This window comes from Lissotriton vulgaris, chromosome 2_1 (assembly GCF_964263255.1).
Source record: "Lissotriton vulgaris chromosome 2_1, aLisVul1.2, whole genome shotgun sequence".
NCBI classification, from domain to species: Eukaryota; Metazoa; Chordata; class Amphibia; order Caudata; family Salamandridae; genus Lissotriton; species Lissotriton vulgaris.
In genome coordinates, this window is record NC_141687.1 from 1,554,816,265 (window position 1) to 1,554,837,250 (window position 20,986).

At 44.4% G+C, this 20,986-nt stretch overlaps 1 protein-coding gene across 1 annotated transcript in view; it reads right to left on the reverse strand.

The window, feature by feature from the left end:
• LOC147732896 (uncharacterized) overlaps window positions 1–15,831 on the reverse strand; it is a 37,190-nt gene extending 21,359 nt beyond the window's left edge. The window contains exon 1 of the mRNA XM_086954956.1: window positions 14,761–15,831. Coding sequence (XP_086811082.1) covers window positions 14,761–15,831 — 1,071 coding nt within the window. The remainder of the gene's footprint in view (window positions 1–14,760) is intronic.
• Window positions 15,832–20,986: the final 5,155 nt, after the last annotated feature.

Genomic DNA, 20,986 nt, shown 5'->3' on the forward strand with positions numbered 1-20,986 from the left:
TTGCTAAGCACCGGAGAGCGGCAAGTCGTGGTGAGCTGCATTAGAGCTGCATGAACACTAGAGCAGCAGTTGTAGTAGTGCAGTAGTGAACAAAGACGTTAGGACGAGTACGAGCGACCAAAGGAGAGGAAGGATTACTCCAGTGTAGGGGTTAGTGCGGAGGGTGTAAGATAGCTGGGGGGCTACGGGGGCAGACGGTTTGTGGGTTGTTGTTTGTGGATAAGTAGCAGGGGATAAGAGGGGCAAGTTGTACAGATGTTCCCCTTCCCTCCACTCACCCCGCTTGCTTAGCTCCCACCCCCCCCCTATGCTCACCATCCCTACATAGCAGGAGCTCCCACGAACGCCAAATGGAATAGAATAGAACAGAAAGCCGAATCAGCAGTTGCTGCACTGTAGTTTCCCATAGTGCCCTGTGGTGTAGTTTTTTGATACTTTTTGCCATTTTCTGATGCACTGGTCTGTGAACTATTCTCAGTTGTGCGACTTTTGAAATCCCGCCAATGCTTGTTCATTCGAGTGGGAAGAGCCTGAAGGTGAGCAAAGGTGAAAGTAGATTTACCTGTGCCTGTGTCTGTGACTGTGAATAGCGTAGTCTGTAGACACCGTCAAGGCGCACGGAGAGAAGAGCAAAGGGAGCAAAATAAAGGAACGGGCGGTTAAGACAAATACTGTCAAGTATTGTGTGAATAAGGATGAGGTCTGGCCGTCAGCGTGGGGCACCTCCAAACTCTATACAAAGCCAGATGACCGAAGAGTCAACAGTTGCTCCACCTCAACTGGAGAGGCACAAGGAAAATGGAGAAAAAGAGGAAAAAGTGGTAAATAGTAGCGGCAGTGCCTTTATAGAGGAGAATTTGTGTCAGCCAGCCGAGGAAAAGGCTTTATCTGCATCTCTTAGTAAGGACTGTGTGGATCGCATGAAGTCTCCATGTGTGGCGCAGTCGTCTATAAAGAGCTACTTCTTTCAGTACCATCAAAAACAGTCCGATAAACATAAAAGAAAGTCCTCCAAAACAAAAGAACTCAGTGGGAATGTTAGTGACTGTTCGTTGTCCTCTCCATTGCCGTCACCACTGTGTAAAAAAGGGAAAAAAAGTGGCTTTTCTAGTGATTTGATTCATTCAAAGTTGCATGAAAAATTGAATGCTGTAGCGGTCAGTCAGGATGGGAGTGTAAAAGGCGAAGGTGCTGTAGTGGAGAAGGTGCTGTCATCTTCACTCCAGCCATTATCTGTAGCTGGGCAGCTATGGGCTCAGGCGCAAATCCACGTTTGTGTCCCGACTGCCGATCAGGTAGATCAGATAGAGTTACAGCTGGTCGATGATTTTCAAATTACCAGTCAGGCGTTGTGTTATAAAACACCAGTTGGGTGTAGTAAAGGGTTGGATGTAGTGTGTGATATGTCTCCTTGTAGGACACTGAATGAAAATAAAGATGTTATTGTGTTCGATCTTGGAGTTGGAGTTCGAAAATCCAGCTCACGGGGGAGGAGCTTCGCGGGCGACCAAGATGGCCGCGTAAGCTCGGAGCTCCGCGGACCCTCCGACCCTCCGCAAATATCCTGCTGAGAATCCTGCTCCACGTTAGTGGATTTCGATTGGTGAGAGGTCGCGGACGCAGGAACTGCTTTCCGCTTTCAAATCCGTTGCTCCTAGGCGAAGTTACGTCGAGCTGAACTTCATGCCAGTGATGCGCCATTGTCTCATGGGTGGCTGTTGTTCGCGCCGACGCTCCGCATGATTGGAATGTGAAGTGGATATCTCCGGTCCCTGCTGGCGAAGTGCGTGTAGCTGCGAAGTCGCCTGTTATCGGCCTGGTTTATTTGCTGGCTTCGCCTCTGTTCTACACATCTGCTTTCCTTGTCCGGGCAGCGTAGCCCTTTGTTCTCCTTGGGTCCATCATGGCCGGCAGAGGGGACCCCGACAAGACGACGAACAGAGGCGTTCGAAGGATGACTCAGACGCAGTTGAACAAGATTGACCGGTATGCCCAGCAGCGGACCTCGCCCACTGTGGTGGCCTCTTCTAAAGACTCGCAATGTGCGGGCTCGCCTGATGGCTCTGAGCCCACTTTGAGTGATATTATGGGGGCCATCGCGGGCATTCGGACTGAAATGCAGAAGCAACATGAGGTCCTGACTCATAAGGTGGACACTCTGGCCGTGGATCTCAACCTGATCAGGGCCGACTTGGGAAAGACCAACGATCGGGTGAAATCCCTTGATATCAAGACCTCCAGTTTGACTACCGATGTTTCGGACCTGCAAGCAGAGGTCCGGACCCTACGATCGGTCAATGACCAATTCTCCAGAAGGCTGGAGGATTTTAAAGGGCGTGCAAGGCGGCAGAATGTTCGCATTATTGGTATACCGGAGGGAGCGGAGGAGGCGGCAGTGGACCTTTTTGTGGAAGACTTGATACAGACGCATCTCGCACCATCTGGCCTGAGTAACTTCTTTTCTGTGGAACGGGCCCATCGGATACCTGGCGGCTCTCCGAAGTCGGGTGTTGCACCTAGACCCATCATTGCCCGGCTCTTCAACTTTAGAGACCGGGATGTGATCCTTTAAGCCTCCAGGAGACATGGGCCGCTCAAATTTCAGAACTCTGAGGTGCACTTCTACCCGGACTTCACCAGGGCCGTTCAGGGACAACGTCAGAGCTTTGCAGGGGTGAAACGGCGCCTAAGAGACATGGGTTTTAAGTACTCTATGCTATTCCCTGCTAAACTACGGATTGAGTACGAGGACCGAGCTCTGTTCTTCGATGTGCCAGAGAATGTGAGCGATTGGCTGGACACTTTGCCGCAACGCCGGGAAGAACACGACGAACACTCCGGTGGCGCAACTGGTGGCCCTGATCTCTAGGACTAGGTTCTGCTGTGCCGATTATGGCGGTTGGTGTCCCTGATGTCTGTGACTGCTAATACCAATGCTTTTCTGATCTTGATGTTTCTTCTGTTTTTACATGGAGGGTGGCGGGAGGGGATTGCAGAGATTCCTTACTCCTCTAGGGTCTTTTTGTAGATTAGTTTATGGGGCGACAGGCACACTGCTGGTTGGGGGGGCTTTTTAGTCTGCTGCAGGGGTGCAGGGTGGGGGGTGGTGGTGGGGAAGTTTGTTTGTTCACTCTTTCTTTTCTCTTTCTATCTCTTAGGCAATGGGTTGTATATACTGATCAGTTTCACTTGTTGTTGAGGCTTGATGGGGCTGGGTGGGGCCTGGGTCACGATGATGGGGGGTAGGAAACTACGAGTTCTCAGTTGGAATGTTAACGGGTTGGGTGACCGTATTAAGAGAGGAGTTGTGATTCAATTGATTAAACGTCATATGCCGGATGTCGTTCTCCTGCAGGAGACGCATCTGGTTGGAAATACGTGTAAAGCGCTTAATCGTAAAGGGTACAAAATGGTGGCTCATTCAGGGTTCTCCTCGGGATCTCGGGGGGCGGGTGTTCTTGTTCGAGCGTCCCTTCCGCTTGAGGTCGACACCACTGTGATCGATGAGAGGGGGCGGTACGCCGCCGTGGCGGGTCGATGGGAAGGGCGTGCCCTGACATTGCTTTCAGTTTACGTTCCCCCGGGCCTACAGTCTAGCACTTTCCAGGACCTTGGTGGCGCCATTTTGAATTTGCCTGCTGGATTGCTGATAGTGGGGGGGGATTTCAACTCGGTTTGCTCCTGTTCCTTGGACCGCCATCCGCCTAGAAACCTCCGTGCCTCCCAATTGTGGCTGCCATCTTTCCTCGAGACGTTGGGGCTGGTAGATAGTTGGCGGCTTTTGCACCCCACGCAATGCATTACTCCTTCCACTCTGGTGCCCATGGTAGTCGCTCTAGGATCGACTACGTTCTTACATTGGCTGCTCACGCGCCTGCTGTTTCTGAGGCTCGTTTTCTGGCACGGGGTGTTTCTGATCATTCCCCGCTGTGGGTCTCCTTTGACTTTGACATTGTCATGTCGGAACGACCGGCGGTTATTAACCCGTGGTATTTCCGTAATCCCAAGACTCGTAATCTCCTAGCCAAGGCTGTCGATCTCTATTTTACTGAAAACGAGGGATCGGTTGCGTCGGCCGCAGCTTTATGGGAGGCGTTTAAGACAGTGTTGAGGGGCGAGGCTTTTGCTCTTATAGCGGAAGCCCGTAGAGTCAGGGATGCTGACTTGGTACGCATTGAGGAGGAGATCATGGAGCTTGACTCCCAGTTGGAGGCTGAGCCCGATCCCGCTCTCCTGCATGACCTCTCCCTCAAACAGTCGGAGTACCGTGATCTTGCTACAAACGCTGCCCTTGCCTTAGCTAAAGAACAGCAGGGTCGGATATACGACGTCGGCAACAAGGCCGGGAAGTTGCTGGCCTGGCTGGACAGGATGGAGATGGCTAGCCGTGTTGTACCTGAGATATTGGGGGAGGACGGAGTTGTCGTCACTGATCCAAGTGCCATTGCCGAGTCCTTCGCTGACTACTTTCGAGGCGTCTACACCTCTGTCTCGGACCGGTCTGAGACCGATTGGACAGTGTTAATTTCGGCTGTTGATCTCCCGTGCCTGTCGGACGAAGAGCGCGGTGACCTGGACAGGGACGTCTCTGTGGATGAGGTCGCAATTGCGATCCGCTCACTGCGATCGGGCAAGGCACCTGGTCCCAATGGTATCCCAGTTGAGCTCTATAAGATCAGGCCGGATGTGGTTTCCCCACACCTGCGTAACATGTTCCTGGAAGCGCGGGAGAATGGCCTACTTCCCCTTGACCAGAGGCTGGCCACGATTGTGGTCATCCATAAGGAAGGGAAGCCGAGAGATTTGTGTCGGTCATACCGTCCCATCTCCCTCCTGAATGCTGAGCCTAAGATTCTCGCCAAGATACTCGCTAATCGCCTGGTTGGTGTTATTGGTGACTTAGTGCATCCGGACCAGTCGGGCTTTATTCCACACCGCAACACTGCCCTTAACTTGCGTAGACTCCACGGCGCCCTGGCCAGGGCCCACACCCTTGAGGAGCCGGCGGTCCTTGCGTCGCCACGATGGCTTTTGACTCTCTCGAATGGAGTTACCTTTGGGCGGTGTTGGCGAAGCTCGGTTTTGGCCCGGTGTTTGTAGGATGGGTGAAGCTTTTGTACGCTGACCCTTTGGCTAACGTTGCCGTCAATGGCCGTATCTCGGTGACTTTTGCTCTTCACAGGGGCACCAGGCAGGGTTGCCCCTTGTTGCCTCTTTTGTTTGCGCTCGCTCTTGAGCCACTCGCGGCCTTGTTACGGACTCATGCGGATCTACATGGTATCAGCTGGGCCCCTGGCTTCGAGGACAGAGTCTCCCTTTATGCGGATGATATTCTGCTTTACCTCACTTCCCCCTGCGCGTCACTTATTGTGGCATGTGATGTACTGAGACTTTTTGGCCAATATTCTGGCCTCGTTATTAACTGGGCCAAGTCTTCCCTGTATGTACTGAAAGGGGACACACCGCGCCTCCCTAGAGGCTGCGGCATCCAGGTAGCCAGCCAGGGCTTTAAATACTTAGGGATTTATATCTCTTGTAATGCGAAGGCGCGCTATGAACACAACCTGCTTCCCCCTCTTCTCCGCCTCCGGCGAGACGTGGAGGGTTGGCGCAAACTTCCGCTTTCTTTACTCGGGCGCACGGCATTATTTAAGATGATGTCTTTGCCCAGGTTCTTGTACGCCCTGCAGAACACCCAAGATCCGGTTCCCGCCAGATATTTCCGGGAGATCGAAGGCCTTCAACGTGCCCTGCTCTGGGATGGCCGACCCCGCATCGCTATCACGAAGCTTACGCTTCCGTGGTACGACGGGGGTATAGCGCTACCAGACATGCGTAGATACTACTGGGCCTCCCAATTGGCGGCCATCAATCACGGTTTCTATGGTCCGGAAAATAACCCTGGATACGCGATGGATAAGTGGCTCTTGAGTGGCGGCAATTATTACAGGGCGCTTTACTCGAGGTCTCCGGACAGGCGGATGTCGGGCCCAACGAGAACGGCGGTCCATATTTGGAGGGCAATCACCAAGGCACAGGGCTGGCAAGGCAGGCTGACTAGATTCACCCCATTGTACGATTCCGACATCTTGGGCAAGTTATGGCACACCAAAGGGTTTGACAAGTGGGACCTTATAGGTATCTCCAGGGTGGATGATATGATATCGAGAGGTGAGATCAAGAGCTTCTCCCAGCTGCAGGCTAAATATCAGCTGGGTACCTCAGAGTCTTTCCGGTATGCCCAGTTGCGACACGCATTGCTTTCTGCTAAACCAGATGAGGGGGCGATTCCAGAAAGCTCCCCGTTGGAAGACAGGGTGCTGGACGGCCATATGCCTGACAGCGCCATCTCTCTGTCTTATAAGAAACTTATTAATGTTCGCACTGACCTCCTCCTGGGTGTGCGGGATCAGTGGGTGCGTGACAGATTGGAAATCGACGATGAGGATTGGCAGAGTGCGGTTTCTTCCCCTAAGGAGGTTGCCATCTCTTCCCGTCTCAGGCTAGTGCAGCTCAAAATCCTGCATAGGGTGTACGTAACTGGCCCCCGGCTTGTGCATATGGGCTACTCGGTCGATGGGCTTTGTCGCCGCGGCTGCGGTGCCCTTGCCACTTTTATGCACATTCTCTGGGAATGCCCCGCCATAGCCTCCTTCTGGAAACGAGTGCACTTGATTATGGATGAGGTGACTGGGGTGGCAGCGAATGTGGAAGCTAGGAGATGCCTCCTCAACATTTGGGGACCGATGGACCACAATGTGGCTCAGACGCAGTGGGTGACCCTTGGCAACATGGTGGCTAAACGCGATATCGCTCAGAAGTGGGGGGCTTCGGTAGCTCCCATGGTGGTGCAATGGAAAGCCAACATGGATTGGTGTATGTTCAGGGAAAAGACGGTCTATGTTGCCAGGGTTAAGCCCAAAAAGTGGTTGAGGGTGTGGGGGGCCTGGAATGCCTACAGGGGAGACATTTGTGTGCCCCCGGAACCTGTCTCATTGGAGGAACATTTGTCACCATAGCCTGTGACACCAACTGTGACACGTTGTAAAATTTTATCCTGTTTTCTCTTCTCCCCCCCCCCCTTTATCCTGATTTACTCTCCTGTTTCCGTGCTTGTGTTCCCACTGCTTCCCCCTGCCCCACTACCAACGCTTCACTGGTTTTTTCTACCCCATTGCCACTCTTTCTGCGCCTTTCTGGTGCCTTTTTCTTCTTCTCTCTCTATGTTCCTATAAGATACAACAAAACAATAAAATCAACCTTCATTGTACTGTGACATTGATTCTTGCACTATTGCTCTCCTGTTTCTATATGCTGCCTTGCCTCCGGGATGTCAGGCTGAATAGCTGTGTGCACTTTTTCAAATAAAGGTTTTAAAAAATTAAAAAAAAAAAAGAAAATCCAGCTCACAAGGATAAGTCTAGTGAACCAATATTGTTCTCAGTGGACTCGCTTCCCAGCCCAAATAGCCGTTTTGTAAAAAGTGGTAATGTCAGCTTTTTTTAACCTGGACCAGTCAAGCATAATTACGGAGAATAGCTTTACCATCAATAAATCACTGTCCGATCCAGGTGTTGGCAGCTCTGAGAAGATTATTAATACAAGCGACTAATGTAGCTTAGACTTAAATGGCCAGTTTAATCCAGCTAATATATTGTTATTAACTAAATTAAAGGTCAACTCTCAGGCTAGCCCAGGTGATCTAAAAAAAGTGAGGCTAGTCCTGAGCGGGGTATATGGGATTGTCTTTCTTTTACATACCATGGACTAAAGTACTAATGAGCTTAATTTCCACTCCGACAAATTGGATGTTCAGGTTGATATATTAAACACACTAGCATCTCATGTAGTGGGTATTGATACAAAACTCCTGCATTTAATTAACCTGATTACGAAGGTGCAAGCAGATAAAGATAGTCCGTTTATAACCTGCACCTGTGGGCAATTGATTGATAAAATTTCTGACCTGCCTTCGATAGTAAGTTCAATGGTGCATGAAGTAAAATTGTTGTGGGGTAGAAAAGCGCATGGCAATGATGAAATTATTGATCTATCTAACAGTGTAAGCAGCTCAGTTAATGATGGTAAGGCACAACCTGTAAATGATGATAGCAAAATACAAGCCACAGAGGTTCCTCTACCTAAATCGGTATGTAATATAATTAAAGATGGCTTGGTAATAGGAGTTGGGACTAGTGATTATTCAGTGTCAACTCACAAGTCACGCAGTATGAATAAGTCAAAACCATGAAATAAGTGTTCCATTAAAAACAGCAATTCTTTCGAAAAGGGCAAAAAAAAGGTTAAGGAAGACACACAATCAGAAAACGCATGACTTACAATCATCTAGTAAGAATGTGTGTGATGATCCTGAAATTTCGGAAGAAATCGAAACTGAAACGAAATCATATTTTCTGATTTTTTGTCCTAATACAAATTCAGGATTTAATATAAAGGTAAATCAAACAACGGAGTGTGTCATCAAAAAGTTTGGGCAGGATGATTCCAAATTAAGTGGTCGATTAGGATGGCGGACGGACTTGAGTCCGTCCGCCACCCCCGAGGTGGAGGAACCGACCGCAGGGGCAGCGGAGGTCCCTCCGTAGCAATTAGGATGTGACTGCCACCCTGGCGGTCACATCCCGTATATTTTACATTGCGGCGGGTGCTGCTTTGAGCAGCACCTGCCGCAATGTAAAATATGCATGTTTAACTTTGGCAAGCACAACTTGGCAGGCACCGCGTAGTGCTTGCCACCTTGTGCATGCCAAAGCAGGGGGGTACCATAGGTACCCCACATGTGCACCCCCACCCCCAACACCCTGGGGGCTCGCAACGGGCCCCCAAACACAAAAGACCACATGCTTTTCCACAGCCGAAAAGCCGCCGTGGAAAAGCATGTTTCCGCCTGCATCATAATATGGCTGGCGGTGTCTTGCAGACACCGCCACCATATTTGGTTACACACACCGCGGATCAGCGGGGGACGGACTTGCCATCCGCCGCTGCTCCCACCGCCATCCTAATGTGGCTGGTGGTGTGAATTTCCATAGAAGCCCAGGTTAACCAGGTTAACCTGGGCTTCTATGGGAATTCACATGGGTGTATTATCAAGCCCATTATCTCCGGTTTAGCGGCAGTTTCCTGCCGATAAAAGGGGCGATAATGTATCGCCCTTTCGTGATAATATGGCCCTAAGTTTGCAATGTGCAACCAAATGTCCCATTCATCTAAATTAAATGGATACACATCAATGCGATTCCTCCTAGCAGCTGGAGAAACATTGGACAGTATTAATACCCAGATTACTAAATGCAGCATACGTTTCTGGGGTGAGTATGTACTAATGCGCATGCGCGGCCGCCCGCGCATGCGCATTAGTAAACAAGACGGCAGCAATGAAGATAGCGAGCCCCGGGGACGCGGCGGGCAGCGGCGGGCAAGGTAAGTGCCTTTTAATTATTTTACACTCTTAATTTAAAGTATTTAGGGAGGGCGGGAGGGAGGCCTGCGGTGCGTAGTGGGGCTACGCGGAGTGCGGAGGTGGGCGTAGTTTCTCGCCCACTTCACGTAGCTCCGCGAAGCCCCACTACGCCCACTACGCCCAGGGTTAGTTTATGCACATGAGTCTCATGAACCTCCACTTTCTTACTTGGCTTATTCAAACTCACATTTGATTTTAATTTTGTTAAATTATCCTGGAAAGGAATAACAATAGCTAAAATTATCCATAATATTATCAATAATCCCATACAAATGGAACAACATCTACACCATTTTCTAAAAATAGAACACTTCGTTTTATGGTTAATTATCAGCATTTTCTCTAACAGTGTTTCTTTGACCTTGTGTCACCTATAGTTTCTACAATATCAGTTCACTAACAGTGTTTCTTCGACCTTATGTCAATTCTATTCTAATCTATATTATAAATTATTTCTCTATCAAGTTTTCTTCGACCTTGTGTCAACTCCGACCTCTTCTATATTTACAATATTCGTCTCACAGGACTACAGACTTTTACTTAATATCATATACTTTGATTACCAAATAATTGTTCTCTTAAATTGACTTCTTTACGCACTATTCTCAATTTCTTTTGGGCAGTACACATTTTCCTGACTACTATTAACTTCAGCAATAGGTGGTAGGACTATATAAGTCCACTCAGGCGATTTGTATTTCTGATTTGGTCGTCTTACTCTTTTTTGCCTTTGTACAACTTCTATTTTCTTTCCCAATGTTTCTCTCTGGCTAGTGATCTCATTCACCTGCTCTTCTGTCTCTTTTGCGTTGTTTACAAACTTAAATCTCAGTCCACCACTTTCTTTAGGCCAATTATCTCCCTTACGGATTCTATTGGTCTTTGGCTCTATTGTGTTTTCTCCACTCTCCAAGCTCTTTTCCTTGGACTTTTTCTTAACACAATTTCATCTGAACTTTCATCGATTTCACTTTCTGTATCTTCAACTGTGTCATTGATTATGATTTTCACAATGTCTTTATCTTCATCAGATTCAGCTTTCTTTTCTATTACTCTGTTAGGAACACCTTCATAACTGGTACTTGGATTCTCATTCTTTTCGTGAGTTACTTCCTCTTCCCCAGTTTCAGGATTTCCGTTCCTGCCTTCAGAGTTTTCAGATTTCTCTTCAGCTTTTTCCTCTTCAATGACTTTGTCTTTACTTGCTTTTGCGTCTTTTCTGGTGTCTGTCTTTACCGATTCTCGACCTTCAAGTTGATTTTCGGAATCTGGTATCTCCACAATCTCCCTTTCACCTTCACCTTCAGACGCAGAACTGGCTTCTGATACTTCCAGATGTCGACGTTCCTGTCAATCTTCAGTATCTGGATTTTCTTCTGATTCAGTTTCAGAATCAGAGTCAGTTGTACTTTCACCGTTGTATGGGTATTCAGGTGCAGGCACACGGATGGTGAGGCTGGCATGTACCCACCTCTTCAATCCAGCACACTTGACTGCAGTAGTACTGACCAGGATTACCTGGCGTGGCTTCTGCCACCGAGGTACCAAACAGTTTCTTCTGCGATGTACTTTCACTCGAACCCAGTCTCCAGGGACTAGATCATGAGCTGGATTTTTCTCTTTAGAATTTGACTCAGTTCCCACCTGGTGGAGCATAGAAGTTACCGCACCAGACAGATTTTTGCAGTAGTCCAATATGATATCATCATTTATGGTTAGCAATTTATTAACAGGTACATAAGCTTGTCTCATAACCCTGCCCATCAAGATTTCATGTGGACTTAATCCAGTCTTCCTGTCAGGAATACTTCTCAACGTCATCAAAACAAGCGGCAAAGCGTCTGGCCACTTAAGTCCTGTTGCTAAACACACCTTTGCAATTCTATTTTTAATGGTTCCATTTACCTGCTCTACAACCCCTGAAGCCTCAGGTCTGTAAGCACAATGCAGCTTCTGGCAAATTTCCAGAGCTTCACAGATCATTTGCATCAACTCATTTTGGAAATGTGGTCCGCGGTCTGATTCAATGGACACTGGGAAACCGAATCGCGTTATTATTTCTCGTAAAAACAGTTTAGCAACAGTTATTCCATCATTCCTCCTTGTGGGGAATGCTTCAACCCATCGGGAGAACAAACAGATTATCACAAGAACATATCTAAGTCAGTTGCATGGAGGCAATTCCACAAAATCCATCTGAACACTCGTGAATGGACCACCCTCCCATCCTATGGTTCCCAAACTCACAACGGTTCTTCTGTTTGGATTGAATTGTTGGCACACTAGACATCTTTGACACAAACTCTCAGCAATCATCCTAAATTTAGGATTATACCAAGTTTGTCTAAAAAGACGAATCATGGCATCTCTTCCAATATGGGCTTGACCATGGTACATTCGAGCCATGTCTTCTTCTCACTGTCTACATCCTGCCTTTAGCCAAATATCCTTTTCTTCTGATTCTGCCTCTTCCTGTATCTACTTCACTTCCTGCCATGTCTCAACTACAGTAGTTAGCGTCAAAGGCCTCGGAACATGTTCTTTTGATTTGTCTCGATTGATTGAAATTAGATTTTTCGCACAATGCTTAGCAATGGCATCCGCATAATTATTTCCTTTAGAAATATAATCCTCAATCTTTTTATGTGCTGTACACTTTACCACCGCTATTCTTGCAGGAAGCTGAATTACATCAAAAAGTTTCTTCACAAACTCTGCATTCCGAATGGGTGTTCCCGCAGAAGTTAAATACCCTCTTTGAGACCAAAGCTGTCCATAATCATGAACAACTCCATAACCATACTGACTATCAGTCACTATGGTTACTTTCACCTCTTTTCCCAGTTCACATGCTCGTATCAAAGCAATCAACTCCGCTACTTGAGCAGAATGAATTCCTTTCAAACAAGATGCTTCCAACACTTCTGCTACTGTGCAAATGGCATAAGCAGCACTCAAAATGCCACTTTCTGTTCTCAGACATGATCCATCTACAAACATCACATAATCTGATTCAGGTAATGGTTCATCCTTAATGTCGGACCTGGGTTTTGGGCAATACTCAAGAACATCCAGACATTTATGATCAAGTTCACCTTTCTCTTCTGCTTCAATAGTGTCAGGTAATAATATAGAAGGATTAACATTCACACATCTGGCAATGGTCAAATTTTCAGCTCCCAAAATTACTTTTTCATAACGAGTCATTCTGCTGTTAGTCATATATTGTGAGTTACAAGGGCTGCTTTCTATTTGTCTAAGAATTCCTTGCTCAATCATTTTGTCAATCACTGGAGTGATTCCCTCAATTATTTCTGCAGTCGTCTTATACTGAGGTATATTTGGGTAACTTGCACCTTCTTTTACTGTAACTTTTACAGGATCAACACCTTTCATCAATCCTATATCTTTTCCAGTAAAATCCCATACTTCCTCTTTCACTTCTTCTTTCAATTCAGCAGGAATCTTTTCTCGATCAAAAACAGGAAATAACTTGCTCCGCTCTGCCTCAATCATGAGCATCGTCATTTTGTAGAAACTGTCTTCATCTGGAGTTTGCAATTCTATGCCATCTGGTGAGCAATATATGACACAGTTCATCTTACACAGTATGGGCCAGATGTAGGAGCCTTAATACCGGTCCGAAACGGCCGATTTCAGCCGTTTCCGACCGGTATTTGGCTATTGAGATGTAGGGGGCATTTTATTTACAGAATCGGTATATTTACCGATTCGATAAATATACCGAATCGGTAAAATACTGAATCGGTAAATATACCGATTCTGTAAATCAAGATGTAGGTGGCACTGTAATCAGTGCCACAAGCCCTTACCGAATCGTTATTTACCATGGAATACTATTCCATGGTAAATAACGAATTCCAGTGTACATGCACATCTGTGCATGTACACCTGTGCCATGTGGCACACAGACATGCCCTAAGGGCATGTCTGTGTGTCACATGGCACACAAGCCAGAAACAGGGGTGCAACAGGGTGTCAAAGTGACACCCTGTCACCCTTGCAAAATCGGTAATTTTACCGATTCTGTAATTACAGAATCAGTATTTGCCATTGATTTCTATACAGATTCTGTATTTTTACCGAATATTTTACCTACATAGCAATTACCGAATAGTGAATACCGAATCTGTAAAATTCGGTATTTACCATTCGGTAAATTGCTATTACCTACATCTAGGCCTATATCTCTACCTAGCAGATTAACAGGACTACTGTCACACACCACAAATTGATGCATATCTTTGTAACTTCCAATTTCTACTTCAACTGGTTCTGTCAAAGGGGTTTGTATCTGTCTATTTGCTACACCTACAACTTGGATGGACTCTCCCGAGAGAGGAAGATTTTGAATTTCCACTGATCTTATAGTAGAGAAGATATTTCTACATCATTCATCTTTCCGTTCACAAATGGACCAGACTGATCTACCTCAAGAGTGGCTCCAAGCATACACTCTTCTCCCTCTCTCAGGCACCGTCATAAACTTTCATCCGACTCACTGCCACCTTCTTCTTGTAACCAATACTGAGGACACGCATTCACTCTTTGCGGTCTTTTTACCTGTTCACCTCCGCTGAATCCTGTCTCTGTACTGTATCTCTGCTGGTTTACACTGTTTGGCAGTGGCGGTTGTGGCACCTGACTTTGCTGATTTGCTATCTGCTGTTTTTGCTGTTGTGGATTTACCTCAAACTGCACCTGCGACTTCAATGAATTATTTTCCGCATTAACTCTTGGCGGACATTTACACTCTTTCTTCCAGTGCCCTAACTTGCCGCAATTAAAACAAGGATGCTTTTTCTTCAATTCATCTATGTTTCCCACTAACTTTGGTTTACTCTTAAAGTTTCCTTGATCCCTGCATTCTTACTTTCCATTTGCGCTACTTGCTGTTCCGCTACCTTTACTTGCGCCCACATGGCTTTCTCTTTTAGCTTTTTCTGTTTTGCATCAATCTCTTCACTGCAATATTTCGCTTTTTTCAAAACATCATCCACAGTACCTGACTGCCATCCTATCATATTGTGTCGAATCATGTTTCCAATCTCTGGTCTTAATCCATACACAAGTCTGTATATGAAATGGCTCATATCTTTCTCATTTAATTCCTCATAACCACTATATTGTTTAAAGACTAACAACAATCTTTCATAAAATGAATGTACAGATTCTTTTGGTTCCTGTGTGGTCCTGTCTATTTTTACCCAATCAATTTCTTTTGGAGGTATTTTATTTTTCAGCCATACTATTACCTGTTCATATTTTCGCATCACATCTGGTGACGGAGCTCCGGTAACTTTGTCTCTGGCAAATTCTTCCCTTGGCCAATCTATAGCTATTTTGCATTCTGACCATAAATCTGCTGGCACTACTATGTCAAACAATCCATCCAGATCAATCCACAGAACTTTTGACACTTTCACAAATCTGTCTACTTGACAATACCATTCTACTGGTTTCTCTCTCAATCTTGGAAAATCATTAGTAAATGACAATATGTCCTGTCTGCTCCAAGGAACATGTACATATCCTCCTCCAGGTATCTCTCTCATGGGAAACTCAGTTGTTACTGTCTCTTTTTCCCTGACCGGAAAAGCTAATGTGGATTTATCATTATTTTCTTCCTTCTTCTTTGCCCACTTATGTCTCCATTTACTTACATCTCCCCATCTTCGCAACAACACAATTAGCTCTTTTATTTGCAACAATCTTCCTGCAGTATTCATGTTTTCAATGTCCCTTTCTGCAAAATCCACTCTGTATGATTTCTGCAATGATTTGAATTTTGAAAATTCCACTCCTAACTCATTTGCTAATTCTTCCAATTGATCATATACTGATTTAGCTCTCCATGTAATGCTTTTACACATAAACATAAGTTCATCATCCCGATACGTTTTCAGTCTATCTGTACCAATTGTTCCAATAATTAAATCTTCCATATCTACTTTTAGTTTTGCTACATCCAATATTTTCGGTTCATTCTCTTTTAATTTCAAAGTTTTAATCCACTCACTCAACTCCCTATCTGACGGTCCTACAGGAGTTTGTATTAAATCTATTTTATCCAGGCTTCTCTCTGGTGTTGCAGAGTCAGATTCTGCACCCATCGGGTATTTGTACAATGAACTTTGGTTAAAAGTCAATTTGGGTGGATTCACATTAGCAATTCGCTTTATTTCTGACAAATCAGGATAAATATTCTCTCTTGCTTTTTGCAAACTTTGTTGTAACGGAATTGTCAAACTTGGTTCTTTTATTTTCTGATTTTCAAATACTGGTATTACTGGTCCTATCGTTACAGGGACTGTTACTGCTTCCATGTTTTTAGTAAGGTTCTGAATTAATTCATGTGTAGAACATTCATAATCAGTAATATTTGGTTGCAGATCATTTCTATTTTCACTACTTTGCACACTTCTGTGTGAATCATTCCTTGATACAGGAGTACCTGTAATTCTAGTTTCCGCAACAGGTGTATTTGGAGTATATCTAACCTCTACTCTGTCTGGCACATCTCTTAAACTTAAATATGGTCTTGGGGTTTCATCATTTCTTTCATCTATTGTTGGAGCATTCAGAGTAGTCCATAAAGAACTTGGCTGATATGGTGGCGGTCTCCTATTTAAAATTTCTTCTATTACAGCATCTTCTGATTCACTGTCACCATAATTTTGATTTGTTGTCTCTGTATTCTATTTCTTTTCTGTACAATTCCGACCCTCATATTCATCCACTAATCTAACTGGATGCATACCATCAAACCTATTACTGTCTCTCCATCTACGCATCCTACTTTCATGAGTTTCACCCCATAAATTTCGACCTCTACCTCTCGGTCTGATATGTCTGCGTAGTCTCTCACTCTCTTGCTCATGCATCTCATCTGCCCATTCAACTAAAGCCTCAATTTGCGTCGGTCTAGGTCTCGGCTCAAGCTTCATCATTTTGTCTCTCAAATTTCTCAAAACAGCCGCATCAAGCGATCCTTCCTCAGGAAAGGCTAACACACCATCCTCCTGAGTATATCTTGCCCAGTTTTCTAACCATTATTAAGGAGAACAACGGTCCTTAGGATTAGCAAATTCAAAACAATACAATGGAATATAGACTCGAATCAGTACTATATCAAAAGGTTTATTCAGTACCCAGCCGGGCCTGAATCTTTTTAATCAAAATATATACATCAAAATAGGTAAAGACCACCAGAGGGGTCCAATTCAGAAGCTGATAGGGTACAAGCCTGTACCTATCCAGAGCACACTAGAACAGGGTTCAGGAGTGAGAGAAAATAGGAAAGCAAGAAAAAATAAAAAGAATACCAGGCAAAAAAGCAAAGTGGGAGCCAGCTGTCTCTTGCAGCATTATTACAATTTGTAAAGCAAGTTCAGACAACAATTACTGTAACATTATTGACAAAATTGGAAGAGATTACAGAATTGTTAAAATGTCGACGACGTTTCGATCCCTGGCTCCTAGTGAACTGGGATCATCATCAGGACTTAATAATAGAATGCCTGTTTGTACTTTTGTCAGAGCCTTCCAGAGTAAGTTACTCCAAAAAGACGGCAGAAGGTGAGATTCAGTGAATGAAGGACGGACGTCTCGTAATTGTAAATTGGTGGACTAATTATTGCCACGCGTTCAGGGTGATTCGGAGCAGAATTCACTCGGCGTGCTCAATGGCACCGTGCCGATTATGCGGGAGTCCGGACTCCCGCATAATCGGCACGGTGCCATTGAGCACGCCGAGTGAATTCTGCCCCGATTTCGAGCAAGGCAGCAACGACTGTATTTTAAGATCTCGAGTCATTTCGAGCGCAATTTCCTAGGTTGCGGATCCCGATGTAATTTCCATCGTGAAGAATCACCCCGAACGCGTGGCAATAATTAGTCCACCAATTTACAATTACGAGACGTCCGTCCTTCATTCACTGAATCTCACCTTCTGCCGTCTTTTTGGAGTAACTTACTCTGGAAGGCTCTGACAAAAGTACAAACAGGCATTCTATTATTAAGTCCTGATGATGATCCCAGTTCACTAGGAGCCAGGGATCGAAACGTCGTCGACATTTTAACAATTCTGTAATCTCTTCCAATTTTGTTAATAATGTTACAGTAATTGTTGTCTGAACTTGCTTTACAAATTGTATTAATGCTGCAAGAGACAGTTGGCTCCCACTTTGCTTTTTTGCCTGGTATTCTTTTTATTTTATTTTTTCTTGCTTTCCTATTTTCTCTCACTCCTGAACCCTGTTCTAGTGTGCTCTGGATAGGTACAGGCTTGTACCCTATCAGCTTCTGAATTGGACCCCTCTGGTGGTCTTTACCTATTTTGATGTATATATTTTGATTAAAAAGATTCAGGCCCGGCTGGGTACTGAATAAACCTTTTGATATAGTACTGATTCGAGTCTATATTCCATTGTATTGTTTTGAATTTGCTAATCCTAAGGACCGTTGTTCTCCTTAATAATTGATCACCCATGGTCCCTAGGTACTTATTGGGTTCCCTTGTTTTGCTGAAAAAACAGTTTTCTAACCAAACACATGTATGGTAACCGGTATACACCTGTTACAACGCAACTTTTACAACTACCTACTATTACAACGCTACTTTTACAACGCATACCATTACAACGCATTGCGCTGGGGGGCGCTCTAGGATAGGGAATAAGTATAATTTACTATCCAACACCTTCCCTAGTGTCCACGGGGACTGGAGTTAGAATAGTAAATTATACTTACCACTATCCAGCACCTCAAAGCGCTATGCGTTGTAATGGTATGCGTTGTAATCGTCGCGTTGTAATAGTAGGTAGTTGTAATGGTATGCGTTGTAACATGGTACATCCATGGTAACCATATTTTGATAACATATAAGATGCTGGCGTTTTCGGTGGTGGAAGTAATTTTCCCTCTCTAGTCACAATTTCTTTGTCTTTTGAAAAGGCATTCTTTAATTTCTTAAACCATGAAGGTTTCTTCTTCTCTTCTTCGTAATAATAAGACATCTTTTTGATAATTCTCTGTCTTACAAAAGATCGTGCACTCCCTGTTTACTGTTCCGTACACCAACTTATAGCAGCGCGGTTCACACTAACGCACCAATTTGAACACAATACGTTTTTCTAAGTGCTTAACCAATCGTTTTACTGCTTTCTCGTGATGAACCTATCAGCTCCTAACCTGTCTTGGTCACGTGAACCAATCTCAGGACGACACTTTTGACGTCACCAGCGCTCCGGCTTCTGCAGCGCCGACTGACCCCTCCTTCACAGGGTTTTTTCAAAAAGCCGTATTTACAAGATATTTTACTAAATCAGTTAGTAACTTACAGTAAACAATACCATTTGCCTGTTTCGCTAATAAAGTGATAGAATTTTCAATCACACAAGTATTCTGTAACCAGAGTAGACGACGCATATCTCCTCAGAATTTTAGATTCGCCGATAAAGCAACACTACTGGCCTTACCCTTCTATCAGGCAATAACAAACTTGTTTCTTTTGGAAAGCACATACAGAGATCTTTTTCACCTCCTTAGAGACAATCCCAGAGTTTCAGTTGAACGCGTATTGCAATTACATTTACACACGTCCATACAGAAAACGCTATTCACATATATCACCAGTAGGCAGCACTTCCAACTATCCAATCACAGAATTCCTCTTATCAGTAGTAAAGTAGACGCCACTCCTTTACCCTTCTATCAAGATCGGGTTAAGTCCTACTACTCTTCTCAGCGATAAGTTTTAGTCAGGATACGCAATGATCCCTATACTTGAAAGCCGAGATTTCATAGACTGTCCTCACTATACATTTATCCTTTCACACCTAATGTCCCTAAACAGTGATATACGACAATACCACCGCAGTATATGACTACTACTTCTTTGAAACAGACTAATGCACTGTGCGACTTTACTTGCCACACTTCCTCTGCCTGCAGACAGAGACTCTAGCTTCACACAACACTTGGAAGCTTTTCTGAACTACATATAACGTAATACAAACTCAACAGATGTTAGTTCATAAATCTGTACATTTTAAACTCTATATAGTGCTTTATACATAATCCTAGCTAATTTCCTTAGCAACCACTACTCTGCTACCAAGTTATAACTGCTACAGCGGGACTCCAGAAATACATTCTAAATCACCAATGGCCATTTCTCCAGAACCTCAGAAACACACATAACATTCAACAGTGGGGCCCATTGCACTGCATACTTACTCTGTTCATTTAATTCAGATCAGAAATTTGGCCATCAACTCAGGAGTCTCACTATAACATTTGGTGGAGTGTCTAAACTTATTTAACTATTTTTATTTACACTTTCAATATAACACAGTTTACCATGGTTCTAATTTAAACACCATTTTATTCAGACACACCACCATAATGGCAATGGATCTACTAGAACGAAAATTAGGCGTAGGAAGAATCAAAGACCCGCTTTTATATTCTTCCTTTATCTAACTTTTATTCAAAGCAAACTTTAGTATGTCCGACATTTAGGCATTTATTTATTTCTTTATTCAATAAGAATCTTTAACTTTATTTTAAAAAATGATCATTCATTTTTAAAGCTCAGAAATAGACATTAATTTAGAAGTTTAGCAAAAGTTTAGCAAAGAACAGATAGTTCCAAATTCATTCTCTCCTAACATCCCTAGCTAACACCCTCATCTTATCCTAACAGACCTGCAAAGAAAAATAATCAGTCAGAAATTAAAGTCCTTACATTCCAAGTAATCGATCTTCAGTCCGGCAGCATCTCCAGAGGAAATCGACCCCTTCTAAACAAAATCTGGGGTTTTTATACACTAAATCCCTAACTTAATCTACCTAAAAATTAACTAACATCACCAATTCGAGATCTGATTGGACAAATTTGGGGTAGATGAGCGCTTCCTCATCATTACAGCATTGTTTTCACGATGAATCAGCAGAAAAATAAAGGTTCTTTGATTTAAGACAGTTCGTGGCCTAGGCGCATCCTGCACTCGTAACATACATCAGCTTTCCCAGGATTTGGGCATTACATCGTCCATACTTGGCACCCATCCTAGGTTCCGGGCAAGGTGGCCTTGAACTCCCCATCAAGCACAGTCAGCTCACTTGCGCTGGCAGAAATCTTTGAAGCGCATGCGTAGACCAGTACTCGCTCGCAGTGGCTCAGAGCGGCCATTTTCATACTAGGCCTCACGGGCCACATTTGGAACTATCATAGAAACAAACACAAATTCATGTTAATTATAGTAATGAAACCCTTCTGTTTACCTCCCACCATTCTAATATTTCCCTATTAGTTGTTACCTAGCAAATAAGCCACATAAATGCGATTTATACTTACATATCCATCGACCTTTTAGCACAAAACGTTTACAATAAGCACATTTAAATTGCATTTGTTTATAATTAAGCTGAGCATTAATTCACATCACAATGACAACATATATTAATTGAATTTTT